A 17,950-nucleotide genomic window follows, 5' to 3' on the forward strand; every position below is an offset into this window, starting at 1 on the left:
TTTTGGATGTTTAATGAAAGATGTGCATCAAAACTCCACTTCTTAGAAAGGTTCTCTCAATAGTATTCTCCACTACTGATAAGTATGTGAGATTTCTCTACATTAATCTTCCAGTAACACGTGTTCAGTATCAATTTCCAGTTAAATTTGTCACTGTTCAGTCTAGTGGGTGATTTGCTTTGTAGAAAATGACAAGTCTGAGTAATTAACTTAATTTATGTTATGAAACATGCACAGTGGGGTTTTTTTATCTATGATTCTGTATGTCATCTCAAGTGATGCTGCTGTAAGAAATTATCTGTGTACTATTTTGTACAATAAAATAGAAGCCATGATATGTGATTTCAAAAATACACTATATAGGCTAATGCTTGAAAATTTTGTGTAGCAAAGCTACTATATTGAATTACTGAAAGTTAAAATAAGCAATCATTTTCCTCACTGCATTGCTTTGAAACATCAATAAACTAGTGAATGTCACTGATGTAAGGTTAACATTGATTTAAGTCACTTGTCATATAATTATATAATTATTATATAAAGTATAAATGTTTTTGGTACATACATAAGCATGAAGCTCAGTAAATGTGCAAGCAAAAACATGCTCTGAATCTGTGAATTGTTTTGACACTTCCTACCAATTTTATTATATGGGTATTATCATTAATGAAACTGGTAGTTTTCTAAATTCAACTCCTTATTTCTGAGTCTAGCTGTTTCTTTACAGAAGACTTTCAATGCTGCTCCCTTAGTCAGTCAAATTAGAAGTGTCTTCACAAGAAAATACAGGCTTGTCATAATATTTAGAACATGATAAGTTTTAGTAGCTGGTTTCTTTTGCCATCTTTAAAAAAAATACCAAAAAAACCCAGAAAAATCCCAGATGCTTGCATTGGAATTCTTTGGCAAGCATATCTTTTTCATTTGCCTCTTTTCTCAGTACATTTTCTACACAAACATTCATATTAGACTTGTTAAACAGTTCCTGGTTCAAGACAAAGGGAGGTGTTAGTGCATATGAAGCATTGTCCATATGAAGCACAAACTTGGATGAATGAACTTTGGCAGGCCTGACCTACCTTTAAGCCAGTTTTTCATAGGTTTGAAATGGTTCCTTTGCTGTTTTCAGGATATCCCAAACCATCAACACTGTGTATGGAAAGGGTTACTCCTGCAGAAAGCACCCGTGCCAAAGCCTTTCTCTCATTATCAGAAGGACCTGTGTCACTGGCCCTGACAGTCCCTGTGTGTGCCTTTGTCCTTTGGCTCTGTTCTTCGTGCTGCTGCTGTGATACGAGGCAATGCCCGAGTCAGACCTTTTCCCACTGGCACCAATCAGTGAAAGGAACTGGGAAGTGCTTAGCTCTTGAGGTACCCCACTCCTGTTTCTCAAGACCTAGATCTGCTCTTTGGTAATTTAAATGAAGCCAGACAGACAGCCACCACTTTCTGGGACTCAGTCTGGCATATCTGGGGCAGCATAGTCCATTTCTCCTGTGGGAGCAGAGAGACTGCTGGAATCTGGATGGCAGACTGGCATTCAAATGCATGTGGGGTAGGGAGTGCAGGGAAATGAGGCCATACACGTTCCCTGAGATAGAGGGAGGATGAGGGGAAGCACCATTCGACTCAGATCCTTCTACCCAGTGCTCAGAGAAGACAGTGCTCAAAGCCTGAATGCTTTATAATTCCCTACATAACTGTTTCAACACTTTTTGAATGGACAGGCCATTCTTTGCAATGGGACTGTGAATTAAAAGCCTTAAACCACCTGTATACCTCAGGCTGTACAGTGCCACTGCACTAATAGTTGTGCCAAACAAATGCTCAGCACAACAGCACAAATTTTTAGAAAGGCACATATGTGTAAAATGAATGTTTAAGAACACAGCAGAGTCTCTTGATGCTACAAAAAAAAAAAAAAAATCTCAGGAACATACCCCAGGAACCTGAAGTAGAACCTCTGTTCAAAGATATTTTGCTGTGTTCCTTCTTGCTTGTAAAGTACACATTGCCACATTCCCTTTAGTTATTGAAAAACAGGAGTAAAAGGGATATACTTCTGCAACTCACTAAGTTGGCTTCCAACTCAAAGTAGAGGAGAGACTGGCAAATCTTGCCTGAGATAACCTTCAAAGAAGAGGCTCCTGAAGCATTTCCCTGGCAGAACACACTTCAGGTCTATTTAAAGATTCAGACCATACCTTTTTAGATCTCATATCTATCAGAATGTTAACAAAAGGTTTTCCTGCTGCTGTGTTTTAAAAGCAGTAGCCATGTTCCTTTGTAAAATATGTAATCCTGAAAAGAGCGAAGCCACATTAACTCCTGAACTGAGTTCCTTGAAGGACTTTGATTGAAACCCAGTCACTAGTGGGGTTCTGCAGGGCTTGTCCTCAACCAATTCTCTTCATTAATGACCTGGATGCAAAACTCAAACATATACTAAGTAAATTTATGGACAGCACTAAACTAGGATAAATTCTCAATTCATTCAAGGTCAGGGAGGCCCTGCAGAGGGACCTAGACAAAATAGAGAGATGTGCAAATTATGCTGCTTAGGTTTTGCCTTTTTTCTATGTTCTCTATATTCTTCACACACATATTTGTAGCTCTGTAGTTTATTTATAAGTGACTAGTTTTTCCAGTACTTTTCTATGACCTCTCCCTAAGCAGAAAGGCAAAACAAAATCCAGCGCTCCAAGCCCCAGGAAGTACAAGGCCCCTGTCCTATCTTGGTTCTTCCTGGGAACCAAGGCTGAGAACAGCTCTGTGAGATACATTCTCATGGACAAAGTACAGCCAGTGCTGAAGCGGGGGCTCCAAATAAGGGGCTTTACCTGGGGGGGAATTGCATCACCATTTGTTCTCCTCATTGGTGCCTTTTTAAAATTATGCTAATTTTCTAAAACCTATAAAAACTACTTACTTCTGGGGAAGGTGGGCTTTTGTGGCCATCTTTCCATAACTGCTCCTCAAGGCCTTCAAATAAAGATCCCCTTTTATATTATCTCCTTACTAAAATTATCTCAAGTTTCATTTCCAGGTAACGCAATCACCAACCATATGGCAATTAACAAGGACCAGTCCTGGAATCTCCACCTGGAATGGAGCAACCCTGCTTGTGTTCCCACTGGGGAATGTGAAGCTGGAGACCTGCACTGTGGAAAGGAACCTGGGTGTCCTGGTCTATGAACAGCTGGACATGAGTCAGCAGTGCCCTGGCATCCCTGTCCTGGGGGGCATCAGTCACAGATGGCCAGATGGTCAAAGAAAGGGATTGTCCTGCTCTGCTCTCAGCTGGGGCAGCCTCACCTTGAAAATTGCAGTTTTGGGTGCCATGATATAAGAAAGACATAAAGCTTTAGAGAACATCCAAAGGAGCCTGTGAGGATGGTGAAGGCTCTGCAGGGGAAGTCATGTGAGCAGCTGCTGAGGTCACTTGGTCGCCCCAGCCTGGAGAGGAAGAGACTGAAGGGAGAGCTCACTGCAGTTACAACTTCCTCGTGAGGGGAAGAGGAGCAGAAGACACTCATCTCTTCTCTGTGGTGGCCAGTGACAGGACCTGAGGGAATGGCCTGAAGATGTATCAGGGAAGTTTATCTTGGATTTTAGGAAAAGGTTCTTCACCCAGAGCACTGGAACCCAGGGCACTGGAACAGGCTCCCCAGGGCAGTGGCCACAGCACCAAACCTAACAGGGTTCAAGAAGCATTTGGACAATGCTCTCAGGAACATGGTATGATTCTTGGGATGTTCTGCACTGGACCAGGAATTGGACTTTATCCCGATGGGTCTCTTCCAACTCAGTATATTCTATGATTCTTTGAATCCTAATCCCAAATCTCATTCCTAAAACCAAATCTCAATATTCACATGAATTACATGCTTTGAAGGACAGAAGTCTTAAAAGAAGAACAGTTCTTAATCAGCAGAGAGACAAAAATTTAGGTAGCAAGATCCTTTTTATGTCAGAAAAACCATAGCCACCATTGAAGTTAAAAGCAAGGGAAGGTGAGATAAGTCACATGATGACAATTGTAGCATTCTGTAGCATTCATTGCTTCTCCATCATGTCCCAGTTTAGAAAGCATCTCTCTCATGTGTATTCTGAATACTTAGAACAGGTAAATAAATCTAACAGACTTGACAGACTGAATTGCACTGGATAAGGAGAGCAGGTAATTCCTTACTAAAAGTATTAATTTTCTTTGTAAATGAATCATTCAACCCATCACCATGATTGCTGTCATATGCAGATTAATGTGTCATTTAACTTCCAGAAATATATAGACTTCAGCTGGGAAATGAATCTCATCTCTGTTTCTGATGACCATGCAGTGTCAGCAGAGGAAATTACTTTCACTGGTATTGAAGAAGACTGACAGGCTGGAACTATGGTCAGTGCAACAGAGCACTGCTGACAGATGAGACACTGTGCAGTGCCTGTTGCTAAGGATACACACAACAGCCACAGTTAGCAGAGCTCTTGGCTGTCTTTCATCCCCCAAAATCAGTGGATTAAAATCAAACAAAATATCGCTTACTAGATAGCTGCACTCAAAAAAGCAACTCCAGTGAATAGCTACAGATGCATATAAAAATAGACTGCTTCTAGACCATCTTTGAGCATCTAGAGATTTCTCTATTCCAAATGGTTAAAAAACAACAACAAAAAAAGCATTAAATGCATTTATCTTGATAGCCTTGTTATCATCTGTCTCTTTATTACTCTGTTCTTGATGTAGAAGATAAGAATCAATAAGCAGGGGTTATATTGCTGGTCTCTATCAGATTTGTATTAATCAGTTTGCTGGGCAATGCATCTGTGGACCACTACTATGACTTCCTGAGTTTGCCACTGTAACAAATAGTATCAGCCTTATTTGCCACATCAATTTACATAATGTAATCAGTCCTATCATATTCACTGTGTCTAATGTGATGCTTTACTATACACAACAACTTTGATATTGGGGTGTCCTGTGTAGAGCCAAGAATTGGACTCAATTAGCCTTCCAACTGAGCATATTCTATAATTCTATGAACCTCCTATCATGCCAAAGGCTAGTCATTCTTATTTTGCACTCAATCATGTTTCTTTTTCTTGTAAATTTTAACTGAAAAATTAACAGGATTTCCTTAAATTTATGAAAATGCAACTTATCTTTCTTCATATCATCTACTGGTCTGAGAATAAGCTGGCTTCTGAAGAGCAGAGGAGTGAAAACAGTCTGTAACTCCTGATTCTGTTCTCCATCCTGGTTCTAGGGGCCAGGAGCTGCTGGAAGAATTTCTTTCTTGCTGTCAAGTAATTGACAGCCACCTAGGTAGCATAAAGGCTTGTGGCTGATAATCACAATCAGTTCACACTCTTGCCTTGAGAAAACTTGTCTGGTGTTAACTGTTGCCATCCAACACTTTGCAAGCCCCTTGTACTCTCTTTTTACAAGCACATTGCAACTCACTGAGAAACTCACCCATAGATGATAAATTTTCAGGCAGTATTATTATTGCCACTACTATATGCTAGTTGTGAGAGAACTGTGTGACCCAGTATGGGCAGAATATAGAAATAAATATTTAGCTGAATGTAAATAAACCTTTTTCTACTAAGTGCAAACAATACACTATTAAAGAGAGAAAAGAGATTGATACAGCTGTTTAATAAGCAATGATACCTTGTATATAATAGCTCTTCTGTAGATTTAGGCCAAAAATTTATTTACACTGTTCAGTGTTTCTGTGTAATGGTGTACATAGATACTTTACCTTGGGAAAATGCTGTCTCTGGTATTAAGATCACCCTCACTGACACTCCCAAAATCTGTAAAGAGCTATGACAGAAATAGCCAACAGATACACATTCAGTGCTTAACATGGAATACTTACTTTCTGGCAGCTCTCAATGAATTCATCTATAGTAACTACTCCATCTTTGTTCTTGTCCATTTTCTGTATTAAAAAAAAAAAAAAGAAAAAGAAAAAAGTATGGGAACTGTGTTTGTGTGGCCAAGCTTTGGTAGCAGGAGAGCTACAGAGCTGGCTTCTGTGAGAAGCTGGCAGGAACTTCCCCCATGTGCAGCAGAGTCAATGCCAGCCAGCTCCAGGACGTGCTGCTGGCCAAGGCTGAGCCATCAGGAATGAAAACCTCTTCAGCCCTTTGTTAGATTTTCTCTCCCCTGCTCATTTGAGGGGGGAGAGTGAGAGTGAGGCTTTGGTGGGTGCCTAGCATCCATACAGGGTCAACCCACTATAGTATGTTTCTCCTCCCAAATTCCTGTGGGAAACAAGTTCTTTTCATTACTCATTTCAGTTATGTGTCAGCCTAGGAACAACCAGTACAAAAATCATAGCAAGTGGACTGGACTATGCTTAAAGAGTTTTTGTTGAAAAAACAGGGCAGGATGAGTAGGTCTGGGAAACTTGGAATGGGACCACAGAGAATAGAAAGGATTACAGAATTGGAAGGATATGTTATAACAATGAAAATTTTTATCTGTAGTGACCTACCTGGAAAAATGTTTCCACATGTTGTCTAGGTGCATCTTCTTTGAGAACAGGATAGGTGCATTTCCCCATCATATCGTATATTGCTTTCATGATATCAAGCATTTCCTGAAGAGGGAAAAATTATGTTTCTGTAATGTAATGTGCATTGTAGACACTGCTTTAACTCAGAACATATTTTTTTTTTTTTAGGATTTGCATTTTAGAATACAATTTTGGAATTCCCCTGTTGGGTTTTTTTTTTTTTTTTTGACTGAACAGCTTCAAGAAGAAACTACTTAATTCCTAGAAATTCTATCATCTGATTTCAGCTTTCATAGATGTATGAGTTCAATTTTAAATTATTTATGATATGTGCAAGTTAATGGATTGTGGGAAGAACCTCCCAATATCTTATGAATAAAATAAAAGGGAAAATAAGTTCTGTAACAGCAAGTGAATGGCCAAATCACATCACCTTCTTACAACTTAATTTTCCTAAAGAAAATGAAAATACCCATGCACCACCTGCATTTAGGCAGAGTCCTCATTTTATATCAGAATCTTTGAATTTTGAGTGGCTTGTGAAAATTTTAATAATTATAAAAACAAGTAATCTGTAGTATGCCAAGAAATTACTATATACATTACTCTTTTAAAATGAACCTGAAGTATTTTCTAAAAGTGCAAAATTATAAGTGTAATTTATATATTTGCATAAACCCCACTTAAAAAAAGCCTCCATATATTTTGATGAAATTCTTATTAGTCCCACTTATTTTAAGTATGAGTTTGAATACTTGCAGAATAAAAGATATAGGAATCTTTCTTTATAAACCCTGTTTCAAGTAAAAATTATTAGAAGTAGATTAAAAAAATAAATAACAATTATTGCCCACATAATTAATTCATTTTTGTCTAAATATCCTACCAATCTATGGGCAAATACATAGGCATAAATTGAAGCCAACTATTTCTGTACCTGTTATGCTCAGAAACATAATTTCTGAAGAATTCTGAATTTTTGCAATTTGTGTAAAGATTTTCCCTTTTCAGTGTTCATCTATGCCTTTAAAATGAGACAATTACTTTAGTCTTTAGCATGTCTAGCTTCGTAATATCTGATAATTTGTTAACACATTCAATTTGCCACTGAAACCATTCTTCTCTGAATGCAGGACTTAGCTAACTACCTTTACTTTCAGTGACTACAGTAAGAAGTAGACCTTACCTCTTTAGTTATATATCCATCCTTATTTATATCATACAAATTGAAAGCCCAGTTCAGTTTCTCCTGTACTGTCCCTCGGAGTAAAATTGAGAGACCCATAACAAAATCCTAAATAGACAAAAGGTCTTGGTCAGTTTGGAAATGAGAAGTTTTCCTCAAAAACTCAGAAATCCAGAATAATGCATTTGTCAGAAGTATGAAAAGATGTGTTGTTTCAATTTTTTTTGCTTCACTGTGAGTACTAATGATTTCTGGATTAACAATCTAGGCACTATTTCCTACACTCATAATTAATAAGTAAATAGAGTAATTTTCTATAAAGTAAACATAATTTTCTGTTAGTGGTTGTATCCTCTGAAAAGCCTAATGTCTCACATAAGAAGTCCCCATTGAATGCCAGGAAAAAGCCACCCCCATGGTTTAATGGTCCAAGAAAAGCTCAAAAGGTAGTTAGATTAATCTAAGCACAGGAGACCAATTTGGGAAGAACTATGTACTAAGGAACATTAAATTCTTGTTAAATCTGTACCTTGTTAAAGTGGAATATGTGGTTCCCAGATCACTTAGACCAATCTGCTGCATCAATATTTCAAACTTCATTTATGATACTGCACACCCCAATTCTTCTTACTTTTATTTGAAGTATGATAGGGAATAATAAATATATTACATGTCCACATACCATTTTAATGTTTTTGTGACCCACCAATGCTCTATTGCTACAGAGCTACTCCACAGAAATGAATCAGAAGGCTTTTGAGATTATATATATATAATTATATTTTTGAGATTTATATGTAGTATGTGGTTATAGATTTTTTTGTTACATAATAATAATGATGCTGATGCTTGTGCTCTGTTTGACAGCACAAACCTCATTTACATTTAGTGAGCATCATCCAGACTGGAGAAAATATCACCTCCCATCATCTCTCTTCTGTATTTCTCAGAATGTTAATATTTTCTAAACAATAGCTTTTTTTTTCCTAACCATTTCCTCCACCTCTTTTCATTTGATAGGCATATGAACCCATAAATTTGTGAAATTGCCTTCATAATAGGTTGAGCAGAATATGGCAAGTATGTACTTTTAAATGTGTCTTTCTACATTGCTCGCAATGACATACAGGAAGTGTTAGAGTAACATTAGAGACAATAAAAGCTAAGATATTTCTTATTTGCACCAGCAATGTTTGCATTTTGTCTAATGCAGGAACAATGGAAAAGACTGCACTGAGGTTAGACATAAATTTAAAAGGTCTGGTGTACCACAAAGTCAAATAAATATACATGAAGTATACACAGATAGCATGGACTGAGGTGGTCTAGTAGGCACAGACATCTCTTCTGACAGCTTCAGTCTTTTTAACAATTCAATTGACATGCTCTGGATTTTCTTAGTCTATCAAAAATTCTGCCATATTGATATATGTGCCCTTTGGGGTAAATGGATACATGAATCTTGAAAGAATTTTGCTCATCTTGTCTACATCTCAATGAGTAATTGAGGGTCACAGGGTTAAATCTCCAAACAGTTCTTTAACAATGTACTATTAAACATTAAAATGTTCAAGAAATTCAGAACATATTTGATCACATTACAGCATTAGCAATTAACCTTTTTAATTCAGTATCATGTCTTTAAATCTTTTCTGCACAGTTTTACATTCTTGATGTAACTTCTCCTTTAGTCCTTTGTGAAGGTCCCCAGTTGCATTATTTTCTTAGATTATACATAAGAATTGTGAATTTATTTTTATTTTGGCACGGCAACATTTTTAAAAATTTATTTTATCTAAAATAAATCAGTTTTTCTTTTCTTGTTCAATTCTCTTTGCTCCTTTCTGTGATGCACCACTTGTGTTAGCTGGCTTCCCAGAATAATTTCTACCTCTATTTCCAAGGCTACCCTTCTATCATTGGTTTTTAAAAAACTCCTTGACTTTATGTTGTTTTTCATGGGATTGGGTGCTCTTAAAAAGCAGAAACAACTCAAAAACCTTCCGGGTATGGGCTCAAAACATTGCAGCAGTGAGTCATCTCCTTCCATATCGCATCAATATGTTTTGGGATCACACATAGTTCAGGTGCATTGCCTTTGTCTGTGTGTTGTGCAGGAGTCATCTCAGTAACAATAGAAAGGATTTTTCATAATAAGTTGTGATGAGCTGGATAAGGACCAGCTAGGATAGGATGTCTTTTCTACATACTTACTTCCAAACAACTGAAAAACTGATGTAATAGAATCACACAGAAATAGAGTATCAGATTCAGTGGATATAGGCTAAATCCACAGGGTACTTTGGGCTAGAGCCTTGAACAGGAAAATGCTCTGCACGGTGGAATGCAATGTGTGTGTCAGGAGCAGTGCAGCCATTCCAGCTGTTAAACCAATAATCCAGTGCAGAAAGCCATGGTAAAGCAGCAGTGCAGAGGGAAGCAGCTAAACTCAGGGAGCAGCTGCCCATCTTTATGCATGTAACCAACAACTCGGTGATGCACAAATCAGTCACACTATTTAGCAAAAAGCATCACTACAAGTCCCCATTACATGTCTAAACCAGGATGGAAAAAATCATCCGGGTGTTTTAATACTGATTAGAGCACCCACATGCTGTTTTATGTCCTGGTTTAGACATGTAATTTCTAGGGAGAGAGGAATTCTACTGTTAGAACACTTTTTTTTATAAGAAAATTTCACCATACTCGGTTATATACATCCTCTGAAAATGCTGTCACTGCCCACTAACAAAGGAGCCTAAAACAGGAAGTCTGGGCTGAGACACAACTCTAGGTTGGGCCTTCCTTCAGTCTGTGATAATGAAGTTAGAAACATTTTTCTGAAGTTAGAAAAGTCTCTGCCTTGGCACTTGCCTTTATTTCTCTCCACAGTTTCCTGTTTGTAACTTGCCAGTTTCCTGCAGAGCATGCTAATACCTTTAAGACCTCCTTCTGTGCCTAATTTTGATTCTTCAAGAAAGGGGGATGTCTCACTGAAGGGTTGCAAAGTGCAGCATCATTGCACGTGTACCAGAGCTTCTGTGTACTCAGAGCCTGCTGACATTTCTGTTCTGCACTGTAGAGAATGTCTGGTTGTGGTCTGGGATGAACTTGTGTTTGTGTGGGTTTTTTCAGCAGTGATTAATTATCTCCTAGCAAGGTTGTTGATGACTTTCTGATTGCTTTATCTCTCAGTAAATCTTGGGGGATAATTAGTTCATTAATAAATTAATTAACAAGCTTATTACTGTGCTGTCTCAAATCCATAGGAAAGTTTAAAACTATTCCACCTGGTTATGTGTTCCTTTATGTCTTTTACAAGGCCAGAAGTAGGTATGCAGGGACCTTAATCGAGTTTTAAATTTAGATTTTAGGATTTTGAAAAGGAATCAAGTGATGTCACAGAAGTGGTGGAGTCCTGGTGCATGTAAAACGAAGGTCACAGAGAAGGAACTGCTCCTAAAAGGAAATGCATTTCTTTGTAGCTACTTTAAATCACATGGTGTTAAAATGCTTATGAGATCACCACTATATTAAGAAAAATGAGCTCATTTCCTACATGACGTGGACAAACCTTTGTGTGTTGAACCCACAGAATCATGCTTGTGAACCTCATGAAATTCAATGAGGCCAAGTTCAAAGTGGTGCACCTGGATCTGGGCAATCCAGAGCTGAAATACAGGCTGGGCAGAGAATGGATTTAGAGCAGCCCTGAGCAAAAGAACTTGGCCATATTGGTTGATGACAAACTCAGCACAAACTAGCAATGTGTGCTTGCAGCCCAGAAAGCCAAGCAGGACTTGGGCTGTATCAAAAGAAATGTGACCAGAAGGTCAAGGAAAGTGATTCTGTCCCTCTCCTGTGCCCTCATGAGACCCCACCTGGAATACTGCATCCAGCTCAGGGGCCAAATGCCATGGACCTGCTGGAACAAGTCCAGAGGACTGGAGCACCTCTGCTATGAAGACAGGCTGAGAGTTGGGCCTGTTCAGCCTGGAGAAGAGAAGACTCCAGGGACCTTAGAGCACCTCCCATTACCTAAAGAGGGCCTACAAGAGAGCTGGGGAGGGACTCTGCACACGGATAAGTAGGAACAGGACAAGGGGAAATGGCTTTAAACTGACAGAGAGTAGGTTTCAATGAGTGATAGGAAATTCTTCACTGTGAGGATGGTGAGGCATTGGAAAAGGTTTCCCAGAGAAGCTGTGAATGCCCTATCCCTGAAAGTGTCTAAGGTTGGATGGGGCTTCAAGCAGCCAGATCTAGTGGGAGGTGTCCCTGCCCATGGCAGGGGAGTTGGAATGAGATGATCTTCAAAGTCACTTCCAATCCAAGGCACTCTATGATTCTATGACTTATTTAACTGCTGGCTTCATAACACCGCCCTAGGCACTACTTTTATTATTCGTTAAATATGAAGTTGTGTTTGATCTTAAGAACTGTACTCATCTACGGAAGTGAGTTAACATGCTTGCTAATTTATTAACCAATATAAGTTTGGTTTTGATTAAATATGACAGAAATCTTTAAACATCTCCATTGTGTTTGGGCACAGCACTGTGCTTTAAGGCACTAAGAATTTGTGTGATTATTGAATGACTTTCATCAAGGAGACATTTAGAATAACCTTAATCTGCATCTACAACAGATGAAGGATACTGATTTGGATATTTTCATATGTGCAATGAGCTTCACTTTGACAATATATCTAAAGTTAATTAGCCTCCATTTTTCTGACTAAATAGCTTTGAAGCCAGATCTTCATTTTGACTCAGTGACAATATACATGCAGCAAATGAAAACCTTGCTTTTATATCTGTCTCTGTCTAATGGAAAAAAGAACTTCACTAACATGCCCAAAGAGCCCTCCGATAGTTGTGTCACTAGGTCTTCGAAAACTCTGTCATATTAAAACAAAACTAGTTCACAAAGCTAATGAAATAAACTAGTCTCAAAATGAATACAATCATGGGATAAGAAGAGATAAGTTCAAGCACCTAATTTTATAAGTTTGGTTTTTATGCTACATAAATCCTTCACTTAGAGATCCTGGCTCAGTATCAAAGAGCACACAGATTTAGGGATGACAAAACTCTAAGGACACAATCTCACCAAGAAATGTCAGTCGAGGTGTGCATTTAAGTTGTGATCCAAACTTTCATTGTTGGTGCTTGAAAATTTGAGAAAAAAAGAGCAAAAAGCTAAAGCAAATTTTCTTTTTTTGGAGCTGCAACTCCAGCTACCACTGCTTCATGGGAAATAGAGAGTGAAACACACATAAAAAAAATAAATTTTATCAACAAAAGAATTTTGCTGCCATTTCAGATTTTGATAATCATTTTTTACACAGAAGATAGCCAGAGTGTTTTCATCATAGATAATGATATTAAATTGTATTTACTCCTACATTTTGATACAGAAAGTACTTTGGAAAGAATGATTATTCTTTTCTTCAAACTATTAAACTACTCCCTCTACCTTTTGAGCTGTCTACTTTTGCTGTTTTTCTAATGGAAATTAGAAAACTAATATAAAGATTGGAATAGACAGAAAATGGCACAGCTGCACTTAGGATTGCAAGGAGCAGGAAAAAAATGAGATTATTGTATTTTGCACATTTCAAAATACCTTCTTCCACATTTTGCAGCTATTTTCATTTGATTAGAACAAAAAGCCCCATACATTTTTAACTTCAGGAAGATCCTTTTAGAATGGCCATCATGCAGTTTGTAAGTATAATGTTGCTACAAGGACACAGAAGCAAGAGTCTTTTGACAGCAGTAGAGTTATGCTGGATTCAAATCAGTGCAAATAATATAAAAGTCGGGATCACTCATGTCTGCCTTGATATTGAACAAAAGTTCAGTACCTCTGCTTTTATTTTCCTGATTTATTTTATTCCAAAGCCCTTTTTTCGTGCACAAACCTGCACATTGAGATAATCAAAGTGCTCCAAATCTAGTACATTTCTTAAGACTTTCTGCCTGAAATACAAGTGTCAACAAATTGACCTGAAAAGGTACAAAAGATTTTTTTCATTCCCATTCTTTTTAACGATAATTGCAGAAATACTTTCCAACTACTCATTCTAAAAATAAAATTTTTCTCAATGTACCCACTGTTGCTGTAATAGAAAGAGGGGAAGTTTATGTTAGATATACAAAAGAAATTCTTTACTGGGAGGGTAGTGAAGGCACCGGCAGAGGCTGCCCAGAGAAGTTGTGGATCCCACATCCTTGGAAGTGCTCAAGGCCAGGCTGGATGAGGCAACTTGGTCTACTGGGAAGTGTCCCTGTCCATGGCAAGGGTTTTGGAAATGGGTGATCTTTAAGATCCTTTCCAATGCAAACCATTCTATGATTCTGTGATTAGATCAGAAGAATCCTTGCATATTTAGCCTAAATACAGCAGAGATGAATTAATCCTCCATGCCTGCTCCTAGTTTCATAAAGATTCAATTGACTACATCTGCCTGGAAAAAGGTATATAGGGTTCATGGGTTTTTTAAAATAAATGCAAATAATGATAAAACCAAATCTGATTATAATCTTAGTTTAGAGTATAGATTTCTGATCACAGTGCACTTGATTGGCAAGTCTTCTTCCTATTACATCAATTAATTATTTTTATTTTAAAAAATCTGTATGACCTCACAACACCATTCAGTAAAATAAATCATAAAAGCATGTACAGGACATTTCAATAAATTTGGAGTGCATTTATCACAATCCAATCAAAAGTTGTAAGGAAAAAATTAGTTCTTTATAATCAAAACCAAAGAAAACATGACAAAACAAACATATCCTTTTTTGCAAATGAACAGTTTTTTTGGTTTTTTTTAATTCTATATCTTAAAATATTATCTACTTTGCAGTATTTTGTACACCCTGTTCTCATCTCCATTATTGCAGTAAGGTCTCTTTTCTTCCATTTATATTGCATGGATGACATCAGCCTTACCAGGGAAAGACGAGATTAGGAAAATATTTTGGAAGTTAAATGGAGGAAGAACAAACTTCCAACTCTTGTCCTTTTAAAAACATTTGCTTTAAAGACTTTTTCTAGAACTTTCTGGAAACTAAGCATGAAAAATCCGATTTTGGCTGAGTCATCCCCATAATATTAGTTGTAGTTCAGAGATCTCATCTTGCAAAGGCAGAGAGGAAGAACTATTTTAGGTAACTTGTGTATAAATTGGGTTACCTTTTAAATTGACAGATTTTAAAAAATATTATGTAGTAGCACAGTCTGAGTTACCATTATGGAATATATACAACAGTAAAGTAATGACTTTTGTTATTACATTGGAAAAACTTGAAACTTGAGTCACATCAGCTAAATTTTCCCTAATGTGAGCCAGCCACCGAACTGGACTTCATTACAAGGAACGACAACGTATTCAATTTTATAGAAATGAGCAATGGCATCACTTACCTCAAAACTTACAGATCCATTGTGATCAGTGTCAAATGCATTAAACAGAAAATGTGCATATGTTGTGGAATCTAAAATTTAAAGCAGAAAAAAATTCACAGTAAGTACATCTTATTTAATAAAATTTAATTCCATTAAAACTTTTTGATACTGAAATATATTTTGATACCAAAATTTCATAGCAATATTAGATTTTCAATGGAATTTAAAATTCCTTTCTGGCAGGAGAGGAGGGATAAGTTGTAAGTGCATAGAAGCCAAAAATGAAAAATTCTGTTCTGGAATGTCTCTATTCATTTTTATTCTTGTGTTTGCTAATCACTGATACTTGAGCAAATAGCAAAGACGACATATTATTGTACTCTGAAACAACCTGTTTTAACAGGAACAGACTGTGACAGGGATCCATCTCATATGCTCACAGTGAAGAATGTGCTCATTTGCTCCTGGTAAAGGAGGGAAGCAGACACGTCTCGCACTGCACTGCGGGCTGGTTTTGCTCTGCACACAGATCTCTTCTCCTGGTTGAAGCTGATCTTGTCAGAAAGCTGCTGCTGCCATCGGGTCCTGTGCTCACCCACAGCTGGGAGGAACTCCTCTCTGAGAAGCAGATTCTTAAAGCTGCCTCGCTGCTGAATTCCCATGATTGTGGCTGTGACTAACTAAATGGTCAGTGAGGCTCTGAAAGATGACCTTAAACAAAAGATCCATTCGCTATTTGCACTTTCCAAGCCTCCTCCCCAGTGCATATTGACTCATTTCAGAAACACAAGACAGCATGAATATAAATCTGTCAAGACTGTAACTTTTGTAAATATCCATCCTTCGATTTCCACTGAATGCCTTCTAAAAGGCACAACCTGCTCCAGGAGTAATATATTGTGAGGAGGGCACTCATCCAGAGACAGCCCCCTGGACATGAGGTAGCAGCTGCTGGGGTTAAGGGAAGTCAGCTGGCATCAGTGTTTCTCCTTCCCTCAAAATTGTGCAAATTAATGAAGGATGAGGGCCTGTTTACTTTTAATACTCACTTTTCCCTTTCTACCTCATATGTTTACAATAATTTTAGGCTAATTGACATTAACCTCACAAATTATTAATAAAGGGCAAAGTGTTATGAAATCAGTGTCCCCTTTGCAGAACAAACTTCTCCCTCTTATGGAAAAATCTAATCAATGCTGAAATGCCATTTTCTGATTTCTTGGCACTAAACCATTTTACCTTTTATTTCGATCCTGCAAACCTTAATTTTTCACAGCCAAAAATACTGTTTTGTACTGAACTGAGCAATAGTCTTGCAATACTCAGTTTAAATGCCACCTTAACTCCAAGGAACCAAATATAACAAAACTCAAAGCTTTGTGCTTCACAGATTCAGGCCTGATAGTTGTAAGAAAATTCTCTAGTCTTACTTCAATATATTTATTTTTTATTATGTGAAATAATCATAACAAGAAAAAACTGCAATCTTTAAAACCCATCTGTTAACACATTTTCAGAGAATTAAATCCCCACCACCACTGTTTGAGAGTGTCATTCATTCTTCCATGTGTCCAGTAACCACTGTAATTGCTTAAACACAGCTTGGCAGATACATTCACACTTTAGCAGAAAAATGCAAATTTGTTGACTACAGGTTATATTTAGCATTTTAATAGTCATATTTTCTATAATCTACTGAGACTTCTGTTGTGCAACAGAAAATACTATGCAAATCATCTTCTAGGAAAAAATGTGTTATAGAGGTATAATTACTGTAAAAGGAATTTTAAACACTTTCCTATTCACTTGGCACCCATTTCTTAAAAACATCTGAAATATTCCTGGTTATTTTCTGTAGATGTACAGAAAATACAAAGGGATTTTACTTTTGTTGTCCATACATGATAGAATATACTACTTTTTTTTGTATGATAGTATATGAAAAAAAAAGTCCCTAGTTGAAAAATATTTTTTCTGGTAACCCCTCTAAAAAAAATAAATCAAAAGCCTTTTTCAGAGTTGCTTGCTCAAGGAATTCTGGTCCAAAATTTTGCCTTCAAAACCACAGCAGTATGAGGCATGCTAGTCTTTTAATTAGAGCTACTTAGTCTAATTTCCCCCTTTCCCCCTAAATCTTGAACATTATTCATTTTAGACAAAAAAATCTTAACTTTTAAAATTAAATACAATTTATTTCCAAGGATCTGATGTCAGAACTAGTAGGCAAACTTGCTATTTTAACAAGTTGAGATAGGAACGGCTCTTAAATCAGAATTCCCTTGAAAAACACCATCAAAGCATTTTAAATATCAGAGGCAAAAACCAGTAATCATTACACATGGAAGAGTATGACTTATTAAACTACAATCATGATTTCATTTGTTCAGAAGTGGTGAAGGAGTGTAATAATTATTCAGTGTGTGGATTCTTATCCATGACCTACTTGGCTGAAGAAAAATCCCAACTTTCCTTTCAGGCGATCGACTGCAAAAATGCAGGGTGTATATTAATTCATCTGTATGGCAGTGAATCTAAAAAGAAGTTCCTGGAGTGCCCTTTCTGGCATGGAGAACTTTTACAAAGCTACTTTTGCCTTTTAAAATACATTGCTTTTGCTGCAATCCACTGTAATTTCTTGCCTTTGTTACTCTTGTAACACCTTGTCCTATTTGTAATCCTCCTGTATCTTGTCCCGGACAGTCTTGGAAGTTGCTTGAGGAACTTGCTGGATGACATTGAAAAATTTCTTTGGTTGCCCTGAAGCTTAAAATCTTATAGACATAATTTTGTTTGTTCAGATATGAATTATGTATTG

General features: G+C 37.3%; 1 protein-coding gene across 10 annotated transcripts in view; it reads right to left on the minus strand.

Moving 5' to 3' along the window:
• Positions 1-17,950, minus strand: part of KCNIP4 (potassium voltage-gated channel interacting protein 4) — a 384,367-nt gene that overhangs the window by 1,109 nt on the left and 365,308 nt on the right. For all 10 annotated transcript variants that reach the window (XM_021554440.3, XM_021554439.3, XM_021554445.3 and 7 more), the window contains 4 exons: positions 15,154-15,224; positions 7,720-7,827; positions 6,513-6,617; positions 5,892-5,954 (listed from right to left, as the gene is read on the minus strand). In XM_021554440.3, coding sequence (XP_021410115.1) covers positions 5,892-5,954; positions 6,513-6,617; positions 7,720-7,827; positions 15,154-15,224 — 347 coding nt within the window. The remainder of the gene's footprint in view (positions 1-5,891; positions 5,955-6,512; positions 6,618-7,719; positions 7,828-15,153; positions 15,225-17,950) is intronic.

Source organism: Lonchura striata, chromosome 4 (genome assembly GCF_046129695.1).
Source record: "Lonchura striata isolate bLonStr1 chromosome 4, bLonStr1.mat, whole genome shotgun sequence".
In the NCBI taxonomy this organism is placed as follows: Eukaryota; Metazoa; Chordata; class Aves; order Passeriformes; family Estrildidae; genus Lonchura; species Lonchura striata.